This window comes from Neofelis nebulosa, chromosome 7, assembly GCF_028018385.1.
Source record: "Neofelis nebulosa isolate mNeoNeb1 chromosome 7, mNeoNeb1.pri, whole genome shotgun sequence".
NCBI lineage: Eukaryota > Metazoa > Chordata > Mammalia > Carnivora > Felidae > Neofelis > Neofelis nebulosa.
The window spans coordinates 102,878,681-102,901,676 of NC_080788.1; the positions used below are offsets into that span (position 1 = coordinate 102,878,681).

The following is a 22,996-nucleotide window of genomic DNA, read 5'->3' on the forward strand; positions in this document are numbered from 1 at the left end:
TCAACCGCAGGACCAATGGGACTAGAAAGGGAGGTACTTTATTACCCTAATGGCAGAAGATCAACAAACTTCTGCATTTGAAGTGAAAACCAGAAAACTTGGTCTGTGTAGCTGAAGCTAGGTGCTTCCATTTCCCCAGGCCATATTCCAATTTCAGTGAAGCTCAGTTGTACAGCCATCCCTAGGTCAAGCTCTTCACTGCCATGAGTAACCTCATAATTAATCTCACAACCAGAGATGGATTAAACTGAATACCCGGAAATTTCAACAAGGAATGTGTGCTACCAATATGAGAGAGACTATACCACCTCACTGAGAAATATAAAAGACATAGCTAAAAGATTTTCCTTAACTGAAGTTTTAAAAGATGCCATTTTTTCCCAAATTAATTTATATTACCACGATTGTAATCAACATCCCAAGAAGATTTGGAACTAAATTATTTTAAAGGTTAAAGTGAAAGGAACAGCTTTGAATCCAAATGACAGCCCTGCCTTAGTTTAAAGCTAGGTTCTCTTTTCTGCTTATTATGGATCTTTGATAAGAAATACAATTGCTGAGAAGTCTGTTTTGCTTGCTGTTTGCTATGAGCATTGTGAGACCTTTCCTGATTGTAACCCGCTGTAGAATGGGCTGTAAAACTTCCTAAATGTAGTCTGATATGTAATGAAATGAGTGATTGTATACAAACTAACCGGCATTTCTCGCTTCTGTAAACCTGCTTGCTTAGCACATTCCTCACCTACCCCCTTCCCCCTTTCTTCCTCCCGCAACAAGTAAAAACCTCCCCTGTGCTATTTGTCTCTGTCTATAAAAACACTATACCAACCCTAATCGTGGCCTCTTGTGTCACCGGCGACGAGTGCGCAGAGGACCAGGTTCGAACCTGCAATAAATGACCCTTGCCGCTTGGCTTTGACTTACGACTCTGGTGGTCTTTTGTGGGAGGTTTTGGAACTTCAGGCATTACAAAAGAATACATGAAAATACCAAATAAATATTTGAAAACAAAGAAAGGTAGATATATATATATATATATATATATATATATATATATATATATATATATATAAAACATCTTATAAACCTGCAGTAATTAAGTATGGCTGAGATACAAAAATCATCAAACATTATCAGTACATTAGAATAATTGCTCCAGAAAAAGACCAAACTCCATGTAAGAATTGAACACTTTCTTTAATGTTTATTTATTTTTGAGAGAGAGAGAGACAGAGAGAGACAGAGAGCATGTGCAGGGAAGGGGCAGAGAAGAGAGGGAGACACAGAATTCGAAGCAGGCTCCAGGTTCTGACCTGTCAGCAGAGAGCTCGACTCGGGGCCTGAAATCACAAACCGTGAGATCATGACGTGAGCCAAAGTCAGATGCTTAACTGACTGAGCCACCCAGGTGCCCCAAGGATTGAACACTTTCTAAAGGAAGCATCCCAAATTACCGGGAAAAAATATTTTTAAATGTGTTAAGCTTTGTTGAGGTATGTTTAATAATTTAAATTCTTTCTTATATCATATAATTAGGTCAATGCATGGGTAACCATAAAATGGTAAGAAAACACATAAGGTTGTCAAATCTTTGGCGATGGGTGTAGTTTTTAAACCAAAAAACAGTGAGCTATGGGGCGTTGGATGGCTCAGTTGGTTAAGCATCCAGCTCTTGATTTCAGCTCAGGTCGTGATCTCATGGTTCATGGTATATAGTCCCATGTTGGGCTCTGTGCTGTTAGCTTGGGATTCTCTTTCTCCCTCTCCGTATGCCCCCACTTACACATGGGCACTCTCTCTCTCAAAATAAATAAATAAACTTAAAAAAAAAACTTTAAAAAAATAACCCTAAAAAATAATCCAAAGCATGGAAAAATTCTTTTGAACAAAAATATCTTTAGCAGTAATTTTGGAAACATCCAAAATATCTAACAAGAGAACTGTTGAGTACACTATGATATATGCACTCAAAAAAATATTATGAAACTACCTTTATTAATAGTTTTTTAAATGAAGAATATATATATTATTTACAAAAATTGAATAATACCATATACAATTATCTCCTATACATAGGAATGGATTGAAAGGAAACTAACATATATTAAAATGTTTTTTTCTAGTTTTATTGAGATATTATTGACATATAACATGTAAGATTAAGGTGCACAGTCTGATGATTTGACCCTTGAAAAACACGGATGTTAGGGACGCTGACCTACCGCATAGTTGAAAATACATGAATAACTTTTGAGTCCCCAAAAACTTAACTACTGATAGCCTACTGTTGACTAGACACCTTACCAATAACACCAACAGTTGATTAACACATATTGTATATGTATTATACACTGTAATCTTACAATAAAGTAAACAAAAGAAAAGAAAATATTGGAAAATCATAAGAGAAAATACATTTGTAATACTGTACTGTATAAAAAAAACCCCACATATAAATGGACCCATACAGTTTAAACCCGTGTTATTCAAAGATCAACTGCAGTCTTTTTTTCACATGTGTTTATAAAATATTTAGCTGTAGTGATGCTGTTAGCTGCCTATTCCAAGATAAAAGACCTTTGTTGAAATATAAAGTGTTTATAAAATATTTTAAGGACTCTGAAGAAGTTTTGTTTTCCTTGCTTAACTGTTAGATCTTACTAACAAAATTTGTATAGCTTTTAAACATATAACTGAAAATTTTAAATCAACAGGTGGGGTGGAAGAGAAAGTCGAGGTAAATCTCCCAGAATAAGAACAAAAAATATAAAGAGATGAATAATAGAAAAGATAAGAAAATTAGAGAGTCAGAGCAAGTAGTCCACCATCCAAACCAGTAAGAGTGCTAGGAGGGAGCAAAAATACGGAGGTTACCAAATAAATAATGGGAAAAAATTGTTCTTTGAATTGAAGAATGTGAATCTCCAGATTCAAATAGTCCATCAAATATGTACCACAATGAATGAAACCAAACCCACACCGAATCACATCATGGAGACATTGCACAATATCATAACTAGGGAGAAGATCCCAAAGGAAAAACGTAACTTACAACACAATTGGAGTCAAACTGGCATCAGACTTCTTAACAGCATGTTGCAACTAGAAGGTAGAGGAGCAATGCCCTTAAAATTCTGAGGAAGTTAATTTCCACCCTAGAATTTCAACCCAGGAAAGGGGATAAATAATTCGAGAAGGATTTGATAAAGGGTTAAAACTACAGAGTGAGAAGAGATACCACAGTCTTAAAAAAACTCTGTGTTCCCATCCCGAAATCCATGGAAGGAAGGAAGGTAGTGGTTACCAGGATTCAGAAAGAGAAGACTGTCTTGAGTAGATAAGTGACTTTCAATGGAGGGCCATAGCCTGCCGAGGCCCTAATGTTGTGACTGAGGGAATAAATACCTGTCTTCCCTTTCCATCCTCCCTAGAGATTGGCTGACCTCCAGCAGAAACCTGAGGGCAAGGGAGCCAGCTGATGTAGTTCCTAAAGGTTGGCCTCCTGGGGACAGAGACCAGAGTGAAGGGTGGAGACTGACAGGTTCTGGAGAGGCAATCAGAGAATATCTGTCACAGCAGCTGAACCACCAATCAATTGTGAAGACGGAGTAAAAACATTTTCTGAAATATGAAAACTCTCCTCCCATGTACCATATGCTTCAGCAAAATGAGTTAACAAGGTAGGGAATACATGAGACCCAACCAAGTGGTTCCAGCTAAGAAGCTTCAGAACAAAATGCTCATGCCTATAGAGCATCCAATACAGATTTTAGAGGAAGGATGGAAGGTGGGGAAGGAGGTCTCTAAGAAGGGGGGGGGAAGGGGGGAACTGATATTTTTTTTTCACTGAGAATTATTTAACTACAAGTTACTTAAATGTATGTAATTTCGACTCTCCTTTCGTACTTGAAATCTTTTGGAACTGACAGATTTTATTTGTTGAAGCATTTAGAAGAATTGCTAGGCATTTGACTAATCTGTTGGAGGTGTTCAGGAAAAAAACAATAACTACATTGAAAACTAAGAAAATGGGGGGGGTCATTATTAATCCAAGTAAAACAAAAGTTATAGAAAGAGTAATCATGAAGAAACCCCAAAGCCATCCAAAAGCTTTGGATGAAGAAAGCCATCCAAAGATGCAAAAGATAACTTCTAGGAAAGAATCAGCATTTGAATGCTTGCCCTATTCTTGGAACTCATGGCCAATCAGTGTTAAATAGAGAAGCAGTGACATCCAAAAGAACCACAACCTTCTTTTACCAACATGTGCATGCACAAAAAGGAAATCAATCCAGGAGGCTAGTCTTCTCACCGGGAGCAGGCACAGAAGCTAACGTCTTCTCCCTCCCCTCCCCCACGCTAGGGGGATAAGTGCCAGTGGCAGAACAAGAGAACAGGACTTGAGGGCAAGTATTTCCTCCTACCTTCCCCAAAGCCACAAATTCAGTGTATGCTGAGGGAGAGAAGAGGTTTGATTCAAGTACAAGATTGGATTTTTAAAATGAATCTGAACTGAAATCTTAGTAATAGAAAGAGGCACTTATAACAATCAGCCTGAAATATGATGGAAATAGATCACCAAGGAAGCTTTTTAACCAGAGGAAAAAAGAGGTTTGATGGGGAAGAGAGGTAGCAATTTTTGAAAAAAACCTCCCAATTTTTTTTTACACGAGTACATTTGAGATTCCCTATTCAGACCAGTTACATAAATTAGAAAACTATCAGATGGTGGTAAGTGCTAGGCAGAGAATTAGAACAGATGTAAAAAAAGAAAAGAAAAAAAGGAAAAAAAAAAACAGATGTGATATGATGGTGACTATGTTGCTACCTTAGGATGAATGATCAGGGAAAGTCTCTGTGAGAGGCAACATTTAAGCTCAGTTCAGAATAAAGAAGCCAGGCAAAGGAATATGGAGGAGGTGAGTGCAGAGAAGGGAGAGTGGGCAATCTTCCCAGGAAGAAGCTACAGCTAGTGAGAATGCCTGAGCATGGTGTGTTTGACAAATAAAAATAGGCCCAGTATGGCTCGGGTGTAGTGGGCTAGGAGAATGGGACAAAATGAGACCAGAGAACCATGCAGGGGCCAGATGTGAGAGCTGACACTGATGACAGAGGAAGCAAACTGTACCCTCCCTGATGGCAGCAAGGCAAAGAGGCATGTTTCTTGTGGGCTGAGGAAGGGAACTGAACAAGGGACACAACTCAAGATGTCTATCTGGAGAAGCAGGGCGCCTACGCCAGTTGACTACCAGAAGCTAAGACGTGGGAGGGACAGTGGTAAAGCCACTAGCCATAGAAGACATGACCCATGTCAAGGGACTTCTAGCCAAAGTCCTCAATGGGAATTGGCAAAGAGCTCACAGAAGCATTCAATGGAGAAATAGAATTGGTATTTGACATTGGCTGCACCCCAGAAGGCCCCAACTCTGATTACATTTGTACCAGGTTAATGAGTCTTTTTTTGCTCCCTTAAGTTGCACCCCTCCACTAATCCCAGAGGGCCCAGAGACAACTAAGGAGTGGGGGAGCAAAGCAGGACAATGAGGAACAGACCACACCCCATCCCCACAGTGGGTTCTCAGCCTGAAGTGGATTTGATGAAAGTAGAAGCTAGGAAAGAGAGATGAGGGAGGGAGATTTTTTTTGGTTGTTATTATTTTGGTTCTTTTTTTTTTTTTTTTAACGTTTATTTATTTTTGAGACAGAGAGAGACAGAGCATGAACGGGGGAGGGTCAGAGAGAGGGAGACACAGAATCTGAAACAGGCTCCAGGCTCTGAGCTGTCAGCACAGAGCCCGACACGGGGCTCGAACTCACGGACCCCGAGATCATGACCTGAACCGAAGTCGGCTGCCCAACCGACTTGAGCCACCCAGGCGCCCCTATTTTGGTTCTTTTTTTAAGTTTATTTATTTTGAAAGAGAGAGAGAGCAGGAGAGCACAAGCAGGGGTGGGGTAGAGAGGACAGACAGAACCCAAGCAGGCTCCTTGCCATCAGCGCCATCAGCACAGAGCCTGATGCAGGGCTGGAACTCACCAACTGCAAGATCGTGATCTGAGATCAAGAGTCGGACGTTTAACCAATTGCACCACCCAGGTGCCCCGATGGAGGGAGCTTTAAAGGAAGTAAGACATTGACATTTTTGACATTAGACTAGACTGGAATTTTTATTACCTGAAAAAAATGAGTTACAGGGTACTTGGGTGACTCAGTCTGTTAAACGTTGGACTCTTGATCTCTGCTCAGATCATGATCTCATGATTCATGAAATCAAGACCCATTTGGGGCTCTGCACTGACAGCATGGAGCCTAAAGATTCTCTCTCCCTCTCTGCCTTTTTCTCATTCTCTCAAAATAAATAAACTTAAAAAAAAAAAGAATATAATTCCATAATTCTTCAGGGTTCCCAGAAAAACTGTGGGGCCAGAGGATTCCTCCTACAGAGAAACCGATAACCAAACACATCACAATGGATTTCTTGGAGCAGATGTTTTCTTCCTTTTGCTTGTTTGTATTTTTTTTAATGTTTATTTTTGAGAGATAGTGAGAGACAGACAGACCACAAGTGGGGGAGGGGCAGAGAGAGAGGGTGACACAGAATCTGAAGTAGGCTCCAGGCTCTGAACTGTCAGCACAGAGTCTGACGCGGGGCTTGAACTCATGAGCTGTGAGATCATGACCTGAGCTGAATCAAACGCCCAACCAACTAAGCTACCCAGGCACCCTGCTTGTTTGTATTTTCTAATTTTTCTCTAATGGTATTGGTTTTTTTAATTTTTTGACAGAGAAAGCACGCGCATGCACATGGGGGGGGAGGGGCAGAAGGGGAGAAAGAGAGAGAGAGAGAGAGAGAGAGAGAGAGAGAGAGAGAGAGAGAGAGAGAGAATCTTAAGCAGGCTGTAGGGCTTGGTCTCACCATGGTGAGATCACAACCTGAGCCGAAATCAAGAGTCAAACACTTAACTGACTGAGGCACCCAGGCGCCCTTCTCTAATGATACTGGTTTAATAAAAGTTTTGTGTTTTATTTTCCTAAAGAAGTTACTATATTTAGTTTGACAAATAGACTTCATAGTTCAAATGACATTTGAGATCATTATTGAAGACTGTTATTTTTGACAGGCAGTAGCAGCATGTGGAGGGTGCTGGTAGGGGATGTGGCCCAGAGCATGTGCCCAAGAAAGAAGGGTGTTCCATTAGGCTGGAGTGTAAATGTAGGGAATCGTGGCAGGTGAAACCAGAGGTTGTGCTAGAATTAGGTACCTTTGCATGCAAGTAAACAAAATAAGTAATGGAGGGTTTCTGATAGGGGTAGAACCGAGAAAAACCTGACCAACCAACCAACCCTCCGAAAGAGGGGGCTCTGGGGGCACCCAGGTGGCTAGGTTGGTTAAGCATTCGACTTCGGCTCAGGTCACAATCTCATGGTTTGTGGGTTTGAGCCCCACATCGGGCTCTGTGCTGACAGCTCAGAGTCTGGATCCTGCTTCAGATTCTGTGTCTCCCTCTCTCTGCCCCTCCCCTGCTCACACTCTTTCTCTCAAAAATAAACATTAAAAAAAGAAAGAAAAGAAAGAACGCCCCCTGCCACTACAATCATTTTAGCATCAGACCAAGTTTTAGAAATTTTTATAATCTTGTTACATTCTCCTTCACCCATCCTATTTTTGCCAAGTGATTCCTGTTTATTTTGCCTTTCAGTTTTTCCAGAGAAAGTAACTGAATCTGTGTGGCTCATGCAAAGACCACAACTGAGCCAGGCAGGTAAAAGTAACTCTAAAAGGCAGAGGAGGTGAGAAAAAAAAAGAAAAGCCGGAAGCCTTTTCATGTTAACATTTTATTTAAACCAGTACAAGCACCATGCTTAACAGAAGACTGTCCAAAATAAACATGCAATATGAACTAGCAGAGACTGAAATCACAGCTTAAGAAGTTGTGCCAGTTGTTGATTTTGTTAAATGATGACAGGGAACTGTTAAAGTTCACAAGACTAAACCATTAATGTTTCAAGCCTCCTGAATGAGATTATATTGGACCATCTAGATCAGTGGGAACTGCCCTGGCAAGTTAGTGATCTCAAACAATATTCAAGTAATATACGTGTATGAACTATATTCCAAAAAGCAAGAAAACACGGTTTCTATCACAACCTTAACATAGTTGTTCTGAATATTAACAGGAACATGGTCACGGATTTGAAATGTCAAATGGCATAACAAGAAACAAATGTCTCAAGAATATTCAACTTGGGACCATTGATGTTAAGTGGCCTATAAGATTTACATTCTTCCAGAAATACAAAATGAGATTTGTCCAGAAATGTTTGAGACACTTCTTCACATAAGTTGTAAAGGCTCAAATTCTGTAGATTCCAGTATTATCAGTCTATTGAACAAACAGGGAAAGCAACCGTACTAAGAATATTTGAATTGATAGAATACAAGTTACTCTCTACTTCCACCAAATATCAGCATTTAAACTCTTATGAAAATATCTATTCATCACTAGTCCACATTATGGATTAATGACATTGCTCAGGTTTTAAAGGAGTCCAAACATTTTTTTAAGTATACCTTCCTTACTATCTATATACGTGGGGAATAAAGACAGCCAAATTTAATTTGGCAATAAACTCCTCTAACTGGAAATTTTTAGTTAAATTGTCGGACCAAGATACAGTTTATGGCTACATGTGACTCCTGAAAATAGGAGATAAAAGGGGACAGAAAAGTGCTGACAGACATTTTGCTACAAAGATTTAGTAATGATAATAAAAAATTTAGCAACACCCTCTTAAACAAGAGTATGTTTAACTGCACTAGGCATTTGGTAAACTTTTTAGAAACAGACAATTTGAACATTTATTTTAGAAGTCAATTAAACAAAAACAGTCTAACAACCTTTCTCCTAACATGATTGCTTCAATACCAGAATGAAGTGAATACTACTCAAAATGACATTTTGGAATTTCAGCATAGTAACCTGAGAACAGTTTTCTTCATCTGTCAGTTATGCTGCCACAAAAACCATACTAAACACATGCTAGAATTACTAGCTGGCTCTATCATTACATTAGATGCTATGCAGAACTTATTATGCAAGGCCAACAATTTCAAAACTAATGCTGACTTAGAAGACCATGAAGGAGGTTCCCAGGAAAAAAAGCTGATGCCAACAGGGAAAGATTAAGATATGAATGAGAATAGCTGCACCAGAAAGCTATGGAATGTAAAAACTGCAATTGTCAAATCTGGAGTTACTTTTTGAGAGAAGGCAGAAAAAGAGAGCAAATAGAAATATACTTGAAAAGAACAATGCAAAAATTTGATTAGATGGAAAGGAAATTTATATAAAAGTCTGAGAACACTCTGGAGCATACAATTTAGAAGTCTCCCTAGAGGATAGAGGGAGTAAAAACACATTCTACTGCTTCCCCAGTCTTATTTACTGTCTTGTAAAATACATGTTATAGACAAGGCATCAACCAAGGTCAAAAAAGCATGATTTATCATAGCTCTTTGCCCCTGTTAGAGAACAGGGGAACTCAGTTCTGTTTATGGAGGTCAGTGAGGACTTTCAGTTTAAAAAAAACAAAAACAGGCAAGACAAAAAAGGAACCTCATTAAAAAATACATTCTTGCAGCACTAGTTTCTCTTATTGCTGCAAACCAGGTGAAACGAAATCTCATTTCCTTCATTTAAAAACATTAAAAACACTCTCCATTCACTTGGGTTATATCTGCATTTCTACAGAATTAGAAGCATTATTCTCCAATATCAAAATAGCTGTTGAAAGAATTCATAAACTTCCTGGGTCAAGTTCTCTCTCCTTCTCTTTCTCTCTCTCTCTCGCTCTCTCTCTCCAGAAATTGGAACAGAGAATCTTTCCCAGTCGATAACCAAAACAAATGCCCACTCTAGCACTTCCTCATCTCCAACTAACTTCCTATTGCTTCCTGTTTTTTAGATTAGTGAAGCCAAACAGCACCGGCAACAGAAGATTCAATATTGTGGAAATTCCAACTATCTTCACCTCTTTATTAAAGTTGGCACAGAAACCTCAAAAAGAAAATGCAAGGAATGGATGAATGGAAAATATGCCAACATATAAAAAAAATGCCTTTCTAGTTTTGAAATGACTAAGACATTCTTAATATAAGAATCTGCTCACCAAATTTTATTAGTCTTTAGAGTCTCAACACTGTTTGTCAAATTAAGTTCAACACTTACTTACATGTTGTTAAAGTACACTACATATTAGAATCCTTGCTTCATGCCAAAGATGCCAACAAGACTGACGTACAGTTTGGAATATCTTCTGACATTTAGGATAGAAGATGCAATTTCTATTGATGTGTTAATGTTATTAACTCTGGCCAAGGTTTTAAGATAAATAATTTTTCCTATGGCACGAAACTAATCATAAATATACCCAAAGTTACAACTCTCAACTGCCATATATTCACCAATGCAAGCAGATAGTTGGAATTTTAAAAATATGAAGTTGATTTTATTACAAATTTCAGATAAACACATTTAGAAAATTGTTTTACTTGGACCCTTTACAAAAGTATTAATTTCACCAAATCTGGAATACTGGCAGTGTAAAAGTCTTAAACTAACTTTAAAGCTAACAAATCAAAGGCACAGTATTAACACACTTAAAGTAACTAGTGTTCACAGGACAACACTGAGAGGTGCTTTATAATTAAAGTGTTATCAACCTAGATCCAAAACTATCTAGCTATGACACAACCAGGAATGAAGCCCTTGATTAGTTCCAACCTATCAATTTCCAAGACTAAGATGCTATTTTCTATTAAGAAGAAAACCTAATAGTCATAACTATTATAACATCTAACTCCCAGACCTTAAGAATGAACGGCTGATGAACAAAGTTTCTGGACTTGATTAAAAAGATACAGGAAACCAGAGAAGGCATGAACTGATGAAAAATGTACTTGTAATGTAGATTATACTACAGTAAATTACTTTTCATGGCTCAAAATTGGGTCATTCAAGTCTTTTACCCCAAATTAATTTCAAAGATTTGACAAGTGATAATACGCTATTTTCATATATAAACTGCTAATATCCAGTATTTGTCAAAAGGAGGCAACGGTTGTCTATCACAATCTAATACCCACTTTCCAATAGTGTCTGTAAATAGTAACAAATTCTGAACCATAAGTTATAGAAATTAGTCACAAGAGTGCAAAAAGTCCCTGGAGAGAAGTAGTCCACCTAACAATTACAAATATAAGGAAACACTTTACAAAGTTTCATTACTATGAAGATGATTTCCCCTTTGTTCAAACTTTGAACAAACGAAGAATTTTTCTTTACTGCAGGAAACAAACTGTAAGTAACAGTGCATTTTTAGGCATAAGTATTTATGTCTGGTTCCAGTATGGTCAGGTTAATACATAAATACTTTAGAAACACAGAAGTTCACATTAGTGGAAAAATCCAAGTTTCTCACGTAACCATTCTTCAGTTAGGTCTTCGGTGTTTCTTATTTCAAATACCTTAAGGAAAAAACCTTACGTCATACTTTAACACTCTCAAAAAAAAAAAAATATATATATATATGTGAGTGCTGAATATCAAATTCTCCTTCCTTTCATTCATGTTGGTCATGACTTATCTATGTAAATTAGATATACCTTTACTTTTTTTATTTTTTATTTTTTAAAGTAATCTACACTCAACATGGGGCTCGAACTTAACACCCGTGAGATCAAGAGTCACACGCTCTACCAACTGAGCCAGCCAGGTGCCCCAACCTTTACTTTTTTAAAATGCTAAGTACTAAGTTACCAAAGTTTAGCAATCAAGATGGCATAAAACCAAAACTCTCTTAAAAGCACAAATCTACAAATATTCTAAAAGAACAGTTCTGTACATCTTACCCACTAGAAGAGATACCCCAAGTATACACAACTAAAATCAATCAATTAGTTAGGAACCGGAAGAACATACACTGGTCTTCCATAGTTGGAGGAAATACAAGCTGTAGAATGTTTTGATAAGGACGGACTACAGGCCCACAGCCACAAATCTCTGTACACACACAGGCTGGGGAAGTATAATGGCTATAAAGAAACAATGTAATAGAGCAGAAAGGATGGGATTGAGGCCAGATGTGGGTTTGAATCCTAGCTCTGTCATTTACTATTTTAAGTATATATATATGCATAATTTACTATTATGCAACCTTGGGCCAGTCTTCTGAAACTCAGTCCTTCTGAAATTCAATTTTCCCACCTACAGAACAGGAATGTCACCATCAACCTCACAGTGTCATGGTGAGGATTCAATGTGATTATTTGTAAAAGTCACTTATAAATTGTAATGCCTTAATTCCAGCACTTTATGGTGTGTGTGAGATTAGAACAGGAATGAGGCTGTCCTTCCTAATCACCCACCCCTTAGATCAACTCCAGGGTGTTCCTATGGTACAAATGAGAAAAAGTAGGGTCTATAAATTGGGGCTGTCAATGACAATCACATGGGCTAAAGGTAAAAGCAGGGGGGAATGAAAGACATCTCCTGGATTGATGATTAAACACCTAAGGAGAAAACACTGATGCTGTTCTTAAAATAAAACCTGAAAGGAAATGTTATTTAATATTATTTCAGTGATGTAATGGTCCATTTCAAAACCTTAAAAGTACACACTTTTACAACTCAAACTAATACGTGGAAGTTAAATAAAGTTTGAGAACAGGCATCTCTTACCATTAAACTTCAAAAAATGCCATAAAACAATGGGGACAGTGGAGGCATAAGGACAGTGTCTCATATAAAACAGAATGTTCTAGTTTAATAAAGCTAGTAAGTATTCTTAACAATTTAACTTTAGACTTGGGAACAAGATAGTTAACTGCATAATGTGGAATTTGTTTCATTTAGGCTATGGTAAAGGGCTATGAGAAACTTCAATACTTACTTTTATCTACTAGAAACTACATTACGGAAGATAAAAAAACTCTCAATAGATTGAATAGTTGCAGTGGCTTTTCTAAAGCTGCCTATATTTTGAATGTGATTTCTTCTAATTAACTTGTAATTTCCATTCAAAAAACACACTTTGATTAATGACTTGTATCATTCTTTTTTCAAACAATAAAACTCTCTAAGTTCACTGCTGTGTTCTAAATAACTTTCACCTGCATAAAAAATACTTAACTCTTCAGATTACTTTAGCTATTGCTCTAAGGGAAAAATAGTATCTCAATAAGCAAGTAAAATACAAATACCACCTTGGTTAGTTCAGCTGTTTGGACTAACTTATTCTTACTCCCAGCATACATCATCTGTTGTTCAGGCTTACATCCTGGAAAAGAGATTAGTATAGACATGAGACTTAGAAATTTAAAAAGTGATGAGTTTTCACTTTTTACTTTCAAAAAATGACACATTTAGGATATTCTTATGCTATTGAGTTTACAAAAAACTTCAGTCTCAGTGTGTATGGGTGTATTTCGAGAGTCTTACATTGCATATTGCCTGCACAAAGCCATAGCTAAATGACAAACAAGGCTGCAGGTCAACAAAAATAAATGAGGCTACATCTCTGTAGATCTTTTACAACCTCGTAAATACTTAAGAACTTTTCAGCACTATTTTAATTTTGACATTAAATATCAAGGTCAATTTTATGGATGCCTAACATATATAGGTTTGGGGATGGTGATAGATCAGTGTGGGGAGATGCACCCTGGACAAAAGTTACTATTTTAAGTGCTAAGTAAAGGATACAAATAGTAAAGTTTAGAGTTCAGAGTTGTGGGCATAATGGTGACAGTACTGGGAATTCTGGTGATAATGGATATACCCTGAATAACAATAAGCCACTTTAATATCTAATGTAAGCTACTCTGAAACTATTCTCAAGATTATAGGCGTTATCATCAGTAACTACTATTTTACACATAAACACAAATATATATCATGATTATACATGAAGTTCATGTACTCACACACAAAACTAAAACAGAAAATGTATGCTGGTATTTTAAAATGTCCCTACGTTTCATATTCCTTAAATGTATGTATGATTTGACTGATGAATTACACTTCTAGAAATGTATCCTAAGAAAACAACTTCTTTCTAAGGATGAATTCATGTGCACATGCACACATACCTCTATTTAGGTTAAGTCAACACTTTACATCTTTAAAACAAGCATAAAATTTGTCTTATATAAAAATGGTTTAATTATATCAGGACGAAATATACTATATAAAGGAATTCACTCACCAACAGGACTGGAGAAAATAAAGCACAGAGGATATGAAACTCTTCCATCATCATGTTGGTATTTATAACTATACACAATGAAGGTTTTTCTCAAGTTAAAGAAACTAAAATTATTGCTCTATTTGAGACAAGGATCTACCGACAAAGTTCTGAAAGAAATATACACCTGGGGAGCTAGTGAGTGGTAAATTTCTCTCTTATCCATTTGGGCCATACCTTTATTATCATTATCTTTCCATAAAAGTATACACGAGCCCCAAAGTTAAGTTATTAAATCATATTATCTCTCAAAAATATATTAAAAGTGTAGATTTAGTATGGAGGTTTTCTTTCTAAATTTTTATTGTAACCACATGATAGAAGGAATTTTTAAAAAAGGAAATAATTCATCCCACTAGTACATCAACTTCCCATTTTTCTTAGTCTAATATGTGCATACATTTTTTTTTTTAGAGAGACACACAGAGAGAGAGAGAGAGAGAGAGAGAGAGAGAGAGAGAGAGAGAAAACATAAGTGGGGGAGGGGTAGAGAGAGTGGGGGACAGAGGATCCAAAGTGGGTTCTGGGCTGACAGCAGACAGCCTGATGCATGGCTCAAACTCACGAACCCTGCTATCATGACCTGAGCTGAAGTCGGACACTTAACCAACTGAGCCACCTAGGTGCCTCCGTGCATACATATTTTGATTGTAATCATGGTGTAGGAGAAAATTTTGTAAAATATAGGTCCTTTAAAAATTGAACAAACCAACTTCGTAAATAAAATTCTGACCACTAAAGGAAACAAATCTTTTTAAAGCACCAAGAAAAGGATATCGAGGTTGTCGTTCAGGCAGTTCATCTTTAAGTTCATCCGGTGAAATGCCCTAGCACCATAAAGAAAAAAACTTTTTAAACATTTTCTTACCCAGAATACCTTAAGTATATACCAAGTACCTTATACCAAGTACCCATTCTATTAACAGATATAACTTCATAACCACATCCCACAACATAAAATTTTAGGTTACTACGTTGTATATAAGCTGAGATTCCTAAACCCTCAAGCCAATGAAAGCCCACACCAGCCCACTCAGTTTAGTTCCACTTATTATCTAAATAGCCGTGTTCATGTTTCAGCTGTCAAGAAATTCTGAATAAGATAATAGGCCACTCCTCAAAGGAGCGTCTGATTTGGAAAGAGAAAAAAGTTAATTTTTTTTCAGTCTAAATTAGTTACTTACTAAACGCTTAGGTTATAGCATTTTAGATTTTAATTACTGGCTGAACAAGTTAGAAGTTATAAAGTTAACTGAGTTTTTACTGGACGTGTAGCCCTATCTTCGACCACTTACTACATTGGTTTCATTAATGTTTTAAAGAATGTGATTAAATTAGCAAGACAATGTGCTACATAATAATTAGCACATGCTTTTCATGCATAATGAGCATGTATTTAGACTCATTTTAAAAGGACACGTAACTAATACCGCATCTTTCAGCAATTGCTTAACTATAAAACTGTACTTAGCTGATTAAACAAACCTCGAGCTCTTCATCCAGTACCACCAGGCGTTTATCCTTATCAATCTTCACTAAAATAAAAATACAGTATAAGTAAACTGTGATTCTAATGTGACCTTGATCTACCCAACCCACAGAGTCTCAGTCCTTTTTCTGGCATCTAAAATTAAAACATTAAGAAACACAAACATAAAACTCATTTGCAGTTTAGTTTATGGTCTAATTAGCTAGCTGTGCTTTTCAAGCAGTCAGCATTTAAAGGCTTTTACCCACAATTCTCATCACCTAATTTGCTTATTTAGAATTTTACATCAACTCCTTACATTTCCTGTGTATCTGAAGAATTTTGTAACTCAAATGCAACTTCCTTGATAATAAAAAAAGGTCTGAAAGGGTGACTATAAAGGAGCGTGGTCTATGTAGCACGGTCAGAACTGCAAAGGAAAAGTGGACCAGGGGTTAGGATAGAACCACCACTAGATTTCCAGCTTCTCCAGAGTCCAGATTTCACAGTGCAGTATGATTATTCTGACATGAAGAATTACCAAACAGCAGTGATATCTATATGCAAATATATGTAACATAACCTGAAGCCAAATTGAAAAATGTTCGTATAATCTATGCCTTTATACTTTTCCATTACTCTGAAATGTTGGCCAGTTTTGGTTTGTAATAACTTCATAGTAAATTCTGTAAGATACAGTAAGATCTGAAATAGCTTTATCTTTTGCAGCAAAATGGCACTGACATGAATGTTCACTTTTAAGAACTGTATGCCTACGTTGTAGTATTTATTTGTAATAGAACCAACATTCGTGACAAGTTGTCACTGCCTCGTTAATTCACATCTGCTGGATCCCTCTCTGTTAAGTATAGTTATAGAGTTCTACAATGTTACCCCCCTGCGCTTCCTTCATCCTCCTAAATCATCACCCACATCTTAAATATTACTTAAGAATATAAAAGAAATCTGCATAACATCAGCTACAGCTCACAGAAGAGGCTATATGCAAATCATTCTTTCCATGGTCAGAAGTTGGTGACACTTAAAAGTACTCTCCATGAAACTGGGGTTCAAGTCTAGAATTGAAATGAGGCCCCAAATCACTTTGAAGACAATGCTGAACATTTTACCATTTTAGGTGCAGGCAAAGGTTTCTGGCTGAGATTGAATGACCAGGAAATTTTTAGTCTCCTGATAAGTTAAAGGATGGAGCTGGATGGGTCACTACCATGACCAGGTGACTAAGATCATCTTCTCCAGAGCTGTGTAGGCAGCTGAGGAGGGAGGCAGGACACTCCACCTCTGTTCTATGATAACAAATATTACTTATTTTCTAAAGTGATCTAAAAGCAAGGGAGAGGATTAAAACAGGAGGCGGGGTGCCTGGGTGGCTCAGTTGGTTAAGCGGCCGACTTCGGCTCAGGTCATGATCTCGAGGTCCGTGAGTTCGAGCCCTGCGTCGGGCTCTGTGCTGACAGCTCAGAGCCTGGAGCCTGTTTCAGATTCTGTGTCTCCCTCTCTCTGACCCTCCCTCATTCATGCTCTGTCTCTCTGTCTCAAAAATAAATAAACGTTAAAAATAAATAAATAAATAAATAAATAAATAAATAAATAAAACAAAACAAAACAGGAGGAGGCATATTATCTCCTAAAGTCTCAGTTTATTCAATGTAGCTATAAGATAAAACTCAACAAAGACCATGTAACTGAGGCAATCACTTTTAGCTTACTTATGATGGCAGCATTGTTCGTTTCTTTGCGAAAACGAAACTTTCTCAGCTTTTCCACTAAATCTTCAGCAACATCACAAACCACCAAAGACTCACTCTAGAAAAGAAAAAAAAAAATGTATAAAATGCCATGACTTCAATACATGTACATGTGAAAGTTATAAAGCTTAATACCTTTAAAAACATACTGACATCTACATATGTCACAATTAAATGAACATGAAACACCTGAACACTTAGAGCTTTTAAATCTACCAACCTTTATCTACATTAATCATACACATTTGCTCATCTAATGTGTAGGCTAGGCCTTAACTTTCTCTTTGGCTAATAAATATCTCAAAGAACTAGATATAATAATGTGCAATTTCATCAGAGCCAGAGAAGGGAAGAATACAGGAAAAGTCAAGGATCACTGCTGTTAGAAAATACATTTTTGCACTATGCAAGAAGAACAGGAAAAATCATCTTTATTGTACTTAGAATTAATAAGACCTTGGTTCATTTTTGTGTCTCGCAACTGTGAAAAAATACAAATAAACAAAAGTAAGAAAAGTAAGTCACAAAAGTAAATACCAATACCATTTTATATCTTAACTAAATTACTGTGGGGATTAAAAAAAGAAGTTATTAAGAATTACGAAAGCGGGGCACCTGACTGGCTCAGTCTGCAGAGCATGCAGCTCGTCTCAGGGTCTTGAGTCTGAACCTCACATTGGGTGTAGAGAATTATGAATTCTTAAAAAAAAGAATTATGAAAGCAAAACTAGATGAAACAAATATAAACTATACTAAAAGAACCTTTTACAATTATGAAAAAATGTTAGAGATTCTTCTCCAGAAATCTGGCAAGGAAATGACCTAAAGCACTCTTCTTTTAGTAATGCAAATGTATTTTACTGATTGAAAGCACGAGGACAGAAATCTTTTTTTTCCCTTTCTTAATGTGTAAAACTTTGAACACAAAGAGGAGAGAGAATAGTATAGTGGAACCCTATGCACTATATCAGTTTCAAACATTATCAACACATAGTTGATCTTATTGCATCAAAACCCTCCATACTGCCCCCCATGGAAGTCACACGGCAAAGGCCCAAAGTCATTTCAACTGTATATATTTTAGTACGTATCATTAAAATGACAGTATGTGCCATTAAGAATACAAGGATAATAACAATATCTCACCTTAAAAAACCTAACCATAATTCCAGTCTCAAATAATCAAATAAAATTCAAATTCCCCACATTGTTTTTCCCCCCCGCAACAGGTCTGATTGAGTCAGGTACCAAAAGAAGGTCCACATTCTTTGATCTTTTCAAACATGTTTCCCTCTCCTTCAAGAAAATTAGAACATTTCAGAGACCAATGCTAAATACATGTCTCATTATAACCCAAAAAGTTGAAGGCTTCCAATTTTAAGTTAAAATACAAATTTAATAAAAGCATACATTTTTGACCCCAGGTTGGGTAAATGAGGGCATAAGTTAAATCAGAAATAGCTATTATTTTAAATTGTCCTTTAATTCAGAACACTGGTAATATGTAAGGTATGACAGACCACAGGATATGCTATTTACAATTAGAAAAGACATCCCGTCAATAGATATTGTCCAATAAATAAGGTCCTATCCAATAAATAAGGAGTCAAGTGCATGCATCCTATTAGTTCTCCTTAGAAAAAGAGATGTTAAGTCATAAGGAGCTTCCTGAAGGTAGTATTCAACCATAGTCTATTTTCAAGAAAAATATAGGAGTCAAAAAGTTAGAATTTCCATTCTCTCTTCAACCAAGGGTAGAACCCATTAGCGAAACTAATAAATATTTTAGATTCTTGTTTAGGCAAAGACCACAACTTATCACAAAAGTCTTACCTTCCAGCTCTGACACTCAGAGCTGCTTGTGCAATCCTGACATTCTGAGGATCAGAAACCAAATGAAAATCATGCTGTGGTTTGATTTACAGAGCTTGTTTTGGCATTTTCACCCCTCCCAATACCATAATAAGGCCAAAAATTCCTTCCTACAAGAAAAGGGACGCAGGCTCAGTCAATTCTAATTGCTTACAGTTAGCAGAAGCATTTAAGAGTAAGTATAACACCCTGCAAACAACTCTATGTGGGTAAATATCAATATACAGTTAAGTGGAGTGTTGAGCTCGATTGTTCACTTATTGGTTTCTCCAAGTAAGAAACATTTAGTGAGTGTAAGCACCACGGTAAGTGCTAGGAATACAATCATATAAAATAAATAAATAATTAATTAATTAATTAATTAATTAATATGGGCTTGCCCTCAGGGAGCTTCTATTACAGTCTAGTAGAAGACAGACCTACATCCAAAAGGATCAGGTAAGGGGCGCCTGGGTGGCTCAGTCGGTTAAGGGTCCGACTTCAGCTCAGGTCATGATCTCGCGGTCCGTGAGTTCGAGCCTCGCGTCAGGCTCTGTGCTGACAGCTCAGAGCCTGGAGCTTGTTTCCAATTCTGTGTCTCCCTCTCTCTCTGACCCTCCCCCGTTCATGCTCTGTCTCTCTCTGTCTCAAAAATAAATAAACGTTAAAAAAAATTAAAAAAAAAAAAGGATCAGGTAAGAAAATGTGTATTTGTTTGTACCTGTAGTAAGAACTAGACAAGAGAGACACAAGCTGCTATGAGAACTTAGGACCAGGGAAGAACACTATGGTCACAAAAGATTTGCCTGAAAAAGGTATCTGAAGGACGAAAACTGCCTATGCAGAAACCCTTTGATTAAAGTGATCATGGTACATGTAAGATAATGAAATGCCAGTATGACTCTAGGACAGAGAATGAGCAGGAACATGGTATAAGAAGAGGTTGGTAGGGACTGGACCACATAGGGCCTCGTGGGTCATATTTTGGTCTTTATCCTATGAGCAAAGGGAAGTCACTAAGGAGTTTTAAGCAGAGAGGTGATGGGAAACATGATCAGATTTGCATGCAGGAAACAGAGTGCCAAGATGAAGAGAGCAAGACTAGTTACTTGGCAAGACTAGTCCAAGTGAGAGATGAAAAGTAGCTTAGATTGATGAGGAACAAGAGAAGTAGGGAAATACTGCTAAGAACAGTTAACACATTATTAAACACTGTGAGAGAAACATGGTGCTATGCCCTTTACATGCACTTCCCCTCATGCTCAAAATAATCCCTTAGAATGAGTTTGTTTTATTATTCTCATTTTGCACGAAACTAAGGTTTGGAGAGGTTAAGTTCCTTTCCCAAAGTTAACACAACTAGTGAAGCCTGATCTCTTAGACACTCTCTTAACCACTACAAAGGAGCTAATGCCAGACTGGATATTGGAGGGGTGACTTAGGAAAAAGAGTTACCGAGATAACTCCAAACTTCTCACTTGTGTAACAGACTAAATTATACCTTTCACTGAGTTGAGGAACACTGAGGAAAAACCAGGTTTGCAACGAAAGAGAATGAGGTCTACTCTGGACAAACTGAGGTGGCTTTGAAGCACCCAAGTGGGGAAAAGCTTCCTAGAAGGTAACTAAATAGTGGGCAATATAGATCTGAACTGGATCTCAGAAGCAAATGTGATACAAATTCACAAGTCATCTGCTTATAGGCAGGAGGTAATTGAAACTATGAATGTAAGAAAAGATGGATAAAGGAAAAAAAAAAAAAAAACCAGAATGGAAAACCAAGCATTAGACTGGAGCCTAGAACACCTCCATGTGATGTCCAGGGAAGAACAGTCTGCATGGGACACATATGGACCAACAGTAAAAGTAAGAGAAAAACAAGAAGTCAAGGGGAAAGTCTGGGGAAAGCGAAAGCTTCAAAAAGGGGAGAGTAAACTGTCCAGAATGCAGATGAAAGGTCAGTTAAGATGAGAATTGAAGAGTCCCTTGGATTTGGTGACCATGACAAGATCTATTCGAAGGAGATGGGTTGAGAAATGAGTGACAGGTCAGAGATAGGGCAGTGGGGAGCTGTGTTTTGTTTCTAATTAAAGAAACGAGCATATTTAAACACCCGATAGGAAAGATCCAGAAAAATCCTTGTTAGGCAATCGATTTAATTCTCCACTTTATTTTCAAGCATGGGGTTCAACCCATTCGAGGACGGAAGCTAAAGGCCCCAGAACAAACAAAACTAAAGCATTTGACAGACACTTTAAGGCTAAAGCATCAAAGCCTTGGGTCAAAGGTTTCCAGCTGCCCTGACTCAAGGAAAGCAAGGATATGGAGAAATCCCGAGCGGCAGGCCAAGGAAGGAGGAGACAGAAGCTAAGGCGAGGCCGAGAGAATGGAATCTGAATTTCCGAAACCTCCCTGAAAAGGCCGCCAAGCGGAAGGTGCTCAGCGCCGGTCTGCCCCTCAGGCCTGGCCCGGGCCCTGGCAAGAAATCGGCGTTTAGGGGAGCCCTTCGCTGAGCCAGACCTCCAGCCCCCTTCGACCCTGCAGTTCAGGAGCTGGCACTCTCCATCCAGAAGGACCCAGGCGAGGGTGACCCAACCCTACTACTGGCCGCACCCCAGTCCCAGGATCCGCTGGGCGGGTCGACCCCAGGCCCGGCCGGAGGATGCTGCCTTCAGGCCGGGTGGAAGAGGCTGCGGGCAGAGGCCAAGTCTCTGGCTGTGGGCACGCGCCAGCAGCCGGGGCGGAAGCGGCCGCCGACCCACCCCAGGCGCTGCCCGCAGAGCCTGGCTCCGGCAAACAGGAGAGCCGGGCTGGCTGGCCCGGCCCTCCGGCCCCCGCCCTCCCCGGCGGCAACTCACCATTTTCCTTCCGGCCGTCAGCAGCCTCTCGCCTTCCCTGGGGCCCCTTTAAGAATGGCACGACGACCTCCTCCCTTCCTGCCCCGTCGCCAGGCAGTCTCCCCCACCCATCAACGCGGCCGGGGCGGGCCGGCACGTGACGGCGGACGGCGGGAGGCGCGGCTCAAAATTAGCCGGAACGCGAGCGCCCGCCTGCTCCAGCTCCTGCTCCTGGGAAGGGAGGTTCTGTCTCACCGCGTGTGGGCCACTGTGATAAAAGGCATTCTTCACATTCAAGCCCGTTCCTTGCTCCCCTTTAACTTTCCTCAAACTCTGAGAGCAATTTCTTGGTGACGTGATTACAATCATTTCAATGGCAAATATGTGTGTTGACCAAATTTGAACTCCCTCAAATCTAGGCATGCCTGCCTTTCCTTCCATCCTCTCCAGAACCCCTCCCAAACCCCCAATCCCCAATCTAGGATTGGTGAATACATTCCTTGTCTCAATCGTGTTTATTTATTGAAGTATAATTGAATAATGATTGTTGTCGACATGGTGTTATGAACCACTGCCTAAGACATTTTAAGAAGTTTCTGTAGGAGTTGAACTGATTGGAGCAAGCTTATTTTTCAATGTGGTGAGAAAAGTGGTTTGGAAGAAGTAAAGTTTGAACTCTAGAATTCATACAGGTGCCTTCAATATAAGAAGCTTCCTGGGGCAGGATATCATGGTGTTTACAGCATAGTGCTAGCATGATTCCTGG

General features: G+C 38.5%; 1 protein-coding gene across 5 annotated transcripts; it reads right to left on the minus strand.

Moving 5' to 3' along the window:
- Nucleotides 1-1,178: 1,178 nt before the first annotated feature.
- On the minus strand, nt 1,179-22,375 carry GMFB (glia maturation factor beta). 5 transcript variants are annotated; one of them, XM_058739105.1, is made up of 8 exons: nt 22,252-22,375; nt 17,504-17,600; nt 15,791-15,840; nt 15,083-15,132; nt 14,267-14,349; nt 13,266-13,339; nt 6,038-6,115; nt 1,179-1,340 (listed from the first exon to the last, which is right to left on the minus strand). In XM_058739105.1, exons 1-7 carry the CDS (start codon nt 22,252-22,254, stop codon nt 6,077-6,079), a joined length of 396 nt encoding a protein of 131 aa, XP_058595088.1. In that variant the 5' UTR covers nt 22,255-22,375; the 3' UTR covers nt 1,179-1,340; nt 6,038-6,076. The 5 variants fall into 5 exon arrangements, with proteins under 5 accessions (XP_058595088.1, XP_058595087.1, XP_058595089.1 ...); XM_058739104.1 differs by having other exon boundaries at nt 1,179-3,102; XM_058739108.1 differs by lacking the exons at nt 1,179-1,340; nt 6,038-6,115; nt 22,252-22,375 and adding exons at nt 7,822-11,528; nt 19,376-19,419; nt 22,007-22,226.
- Nucleotides 22,376-22,996: the final 621 nt, after the last annotated feature.